The following is a 4,744-nucleotide window of genomic DNA, read 5'->3' on the forward strand; positions in this document are numbered from 1 at the left end:
AGACTGTGAGCGTGGTGTCTCCCAGGTGTGAAAAAGCTCGGTCTCACATACAGCTGGGGCACACCAGCAGCGGTCAGTGAAATAGCCTAAGAGAGAAGAAGAGAACACTGGCAGGTATCTGATCAAGGTAATACCCATCTCCTGAGAAATGGGTCTGCTGTGACTAAAGTGGCGAAACTGTGGGCCTGCTGGTATTAATGATGACTTACTGATGACTTCAGTGAGGGCAGGAACTCACCCAGTAAAACTCTACTAATACAAATTATACTGTAACCTGAAATTACCATAGAAATCTGAAATGCTCCTGAAGCAACAAGCTACACAGCAGAGCTGGAATGTACTTTATATAGTGAGATAACCACAAGGCACTGTAAATCCTGATTTAGGAGCACAAGCCCAAGTTTGCCTTTTAGAGTAAACAGACTACGATAAAAATATCTTTAAAAAATTCCAGTTACTTTTCCTATCTCTTCATATAGTAAATTAGCATGGTGACAGCACCATCTGCTCCTAAGCAGTACTACAATATAAATGTTAAACAGTAATATTTTTTAAAGTTTGTGAGATCAAAGTTTGCATCTTTAATCAGTATTTTATACAAAAATAACTGAACTTCATCCCAAAACAATTACCCAAGTGTCTCACTGACGAATCTTTACTTATAAAAGCCAAAGGACCGTCAATAAAATAATCAAACCCTCTTTAAATAGCAAAATAGTTTTAAAAATGCAAACAGAACAAATAGCCACGCTCCCTTTTTCAGCAACTGTCATAACTCTCCAGAATCATATTCATTCCAAAATACTACTTTATATAAAGCCTCGTCTACTTTGGCTTTCTCACTTATAAACAACACTCTAAGACCAAAATAAACTGAAGACCCTTCTTTGCAATTTGTTTCTGCTTTCACCTCGCCTAACAACTGGTAAATGCACCACTGCGTTGCCTCTTGGAAACTCCCAACAGACACGGTGTTTTTATTTAACTCCACTCAGCACCTTTAACAGGGAGCCTAAAAATGATCGTTTCAGACTTCCCTGTACCTCTAGAGGCCTGAAAAAGAAGCTGCCACACCATCACAAACTCAACACCAAATGCGCCATTTAGAGTTCCGCTGAATCATTGCTTTCCAAGACCTCCAGTGGCAGGGAGTCACCTAAACTATCCTCTGGATCAATGGTGAAGCCCTGGCTTTTTAATGTTTTATGAGCATTCATGAACTTCTGGAGGTACTTAGAGGTATATAGCCAGTGATGCTTCAAGACATCCTCCATCTCATAGCATTTGGACTGCCTGGCATTCATTTTTCGAAACCTCCTGAACAGTTTATTTCCAGACTCATTTCCTTCACTTGCCCAGGCCCCAATGGATCCGTCTCTTTCAATGATTTCAGGAACATGAGCAAGGGTTTTGTGGAAATAATTTGTAATCTTGCCTTCATACCTATACTTGAACTTTGTAGATAGGAGCTCAGCAAAACGCTGTGAATTGTAGCTATATTGGCACAGCAACTCTGGACACTCCTTGGCAGGGCATGAGGATCGCCACACTGGCTTCATCTTCAGATAAAGGTCCATTAGTTCTTTCAGGGCTTCATGCCTTTCCTCACACTTTATTAATTCACATACTGCCTCTACTGTCTCTTTGGACATGAGCTTTCTAGCAAAATTTCCACTCATCCTCATCATAGGCTTCAAGTTCATCTTCTTCCTGAGGTGTTTGTCAAGAGTCAACTGCCACCTCTTCCTCTCCTCTTTAGACACATCAGGATTCTTGTAAACTTCACCAATCTCCATCTGGAAAATCCTGTAGAATTCTGTTGCGTTGCCAATGTCGCAGTGCAATGCATCTATGGAGGGAACGGTCTCAATAAAAGGTTTGGCTGAAACACCCTTCACTCTGTCACGGAGCTCATCAACAGATTCGTGATATGGGTTGGACCTCCATATTTCATATCGCTCCAGATTTTCCGCATGGCTCCTGGTTATGGAGTGGAAGACCAAATTCTGGGACGCCTCCAGGCGGGTTGCGTCACACAGGGTACAAATGTAAGTGGAACCTGAGGCCTCCAGCCCTTCCACTTCCCGCACAAGTTTCTCATCATATCCTGTACCCCTAAAGATGAATTTGAATGTTCTCAGGATGCCTCCCATTTCAAGTAGCAGTTCACTGTTTTTCATAGCCTCTCTTTCTGCTATGAGGGGGCTCAGGATTGCTGTCAGAGTCTCATGATCCGATTCATCAGCCAGCATAAGGCACAAGGGCTTGCAACACAACTCTGAATTGGGCTTTACTTCTTCAAAGATCCGCTTGCTTTCCTTCCCAAGTGCTATAGCAATGTTCATGACTGTGAAAGAAAAGCGAACAGCCTTCTCTGGGACAGCAGGCCCACTTCCATGCTTCTCGCTGACATCTCCCATTCCATCACAGGACTCTTTTACTACCACAGTGAAGGGACCGTTCAAATAGTCATCAAGGTTTTTTGCTTTCATGCCTTCCAAGATCTCCTCCTCCATATCCTTTAAGGCACAAACCAAGGCCGCATCATATCGAAATCTCTTTGCAATTGTGTCTACCGGGTAGTCGTCAATTGAGAGTGGCAATCCTGATAGTCCATCTATAATTCCCACTTCTGTGTTAGTGGAAACATTTTTCAAGGGAGGTTTCCACTCAAATGGATGATAACCTGGTAGGAGGGCTTTCTCAGCAGTGCGAAGAGCATGCAAAGGCTGGAAGATCTGCCTCCCAGTGACAGCTTTTACCGTTCTATACATTTTATGATATTGGCTACAGCTGAGAAATGTGTTGACTCGGATTGCGAGGCAGACAGCAGGGTGAAGTCCTGACCCCCTCCCTTGCATTATAGCCTCCAATTCATCTGCTTGTCTGTGTTCATTTTTTGCTCTTAAAGCTAGCAGGAACAAAGTCATGCATACAGCCTTTATATCGCCACCCTCTTCTTTCTCAGCAAAAGCCTTGACTTGACGTTTCAGTTCTCTCAGACGATGCTTCTGAGCTCTCCTGGTCAAAGACAGGAGATGCTGCCTCGGTCGGCCACCTTTATTTATGTGGCAGTAGAGCTCCCTGTCTTTCATCTCCTTGTGGCTGGAGAGGTGTTGGCCATATTTTCCATGCAGGATCTCTTCATCACATTCTTTTACAGGGCATCTTATGCCCAGGCTATCAAGGACGTTCAGGAAGGATTTCACTGGGGTTACCAGATCAGTAGGGAAGCAGGGATACCAGCAGGAGGGGCAATAGCTGCCCATAACCTTGATACATTTAAGGATGCAAGTTCTGCAAAACAAGTGTCTACATGTTGTTTCCACTGGATCTGCTAAAATATGCTCACAGATCTGGCAAGAGATGGATTTAATGAAATCTTCTGGGTAATCAACTGCAAGCAGCTTGGTGCTGAGATGTATATTCTTGCAATTGACAAGCTCTTTCATTAAATTTTTGTTGTTTATCTGGGCTTGGTTCTTTACACCTCTGTTTATCCGAGCACGTTCTGCCATGGTCTTCACACGTTTGCCGTGTTGTACACTGGGTGGCTGCCTTTTTCTCTTGACTCCCCGACTGGTAGTGCGGCACACATCACAGTTTGGGGAGTGGGGTTGCCACTCCATCGTGCTGTTCCTAGGAAAATATACTTCACATGGAGTATTACTGAATTTTCGATGGATAATACTCCAGCAGTTGTGACAAAATTGAGTGGGATGGATAGTATCAACATCCCCTCGCACATCAATCTTAAAAACCTTAGCAATAAGGTCTGGCCAAGAGGTTGCTTTTTTCTCTTTCTTTCTCAGGAGCCACAGAGTTTCATCATCCACCGGCCCATGCACTGGATGAGTCCTCTTGTAATGATCAGTTTTAAATGAAACTCCACAGATGCGGCAAAGTTGCTTCAGATTGTTCTGATGAGCTTTACTGTCTTGTGTTTTCATGTCATTGGCATCTTTCTCAAGTGCCTGCCTGTCGCCCATTAAGTCCGTCTTTTCTCCTCTTGGCACTGCCTCATCTTTATGCAGTATGATTTCCTTGTTTGAAGAAGTGACCTCTTCTGCCTGATCTTTGTTTATGTGCTGGCTGTCATCAGAAGGTGTTTTTTCAAATGATCTCACTTTAAACAGCTTGAATTTCCATTCAGAAAATTTTGTATATGGATGCTGAATTTCTTCAGGCAGGTCCATTTGTGATGCTACGGACATCTAGAGTCTGGCAGAAACCAGATCACCTGAGAAAGAGAAAGAAGCTCTAAGTTAGCTTATCTTCCGAAATTAATAATAATGCCATGGCTTTTAATAGAACAGTTCTAATCACTTTAACTGAGAAATGCTTTGAAAGTGAGTTATTCGTCCAAGTCACCTCCTGAATTGAGAGGCCCACACACGGCTGTCCACTCAGTATCTCAGACAAGTACCCAAATGTGTTTTGACTTTGATCTTGAGGCATCCACGTGTCTATTAGATCACTGGTGCACCTTACATAAAGCCATCAGTCATCTGGTAGGAATATCCAGATCTGCCCCTTCCTTCTTATACCTGACTGAGCTTACTGTAAGTAAAGCTACTAGACAACAGAATTACATCCTGAAAGTTTGGTGACATTTTTATATGAAATTGAACTCGATTGGTGTCTGAAAGATAGAATTTTGTCTGCCTCAAGCTATATTATCTAAACCAGAAAGACCACTGCTCTCACACCACTTGTTAGTCCTTGACCCGATCTGAAGTGTCTA

General features: G+C 43.0%; 1 protein-coding gene across 1 annotated transcript; it reads right to left on the minus strand.

The window, feature by feature from the left end:
• Positions 1–1,103: 1,103 nt before the first annotated feature.
• On the minus strand, positions 1,104–4,299 carry RAG1 (recombination activating 1). The gene has a single exon (XM_074852527.1). It carries the CDS (start codon positions 4,212–4,214, stop codon positions 1,104–1,106), a length of 3,111 nt encoding a protein of 1,036 aa, XP_074708628.1. The 5' UTR covers positions 4,215–4,299.
• Between the last annotated feature and the right edge of the window lie 445 nt (positions 4,300–4,744).

This window comes from Strix uralensis, chromosome 29 (genome assembly GCF_047716275.1).
Source record: "Strix uralensis isolate ZFMK-TIS-50842 chromosome 29, bStrUra1, whole genome shotgun sequence".
Lineage (NCBI taxonomy): Eukaryota > Metazoa > Chordata > Aves > Strigiformes > Strigidae > Strix > Strix uralensis.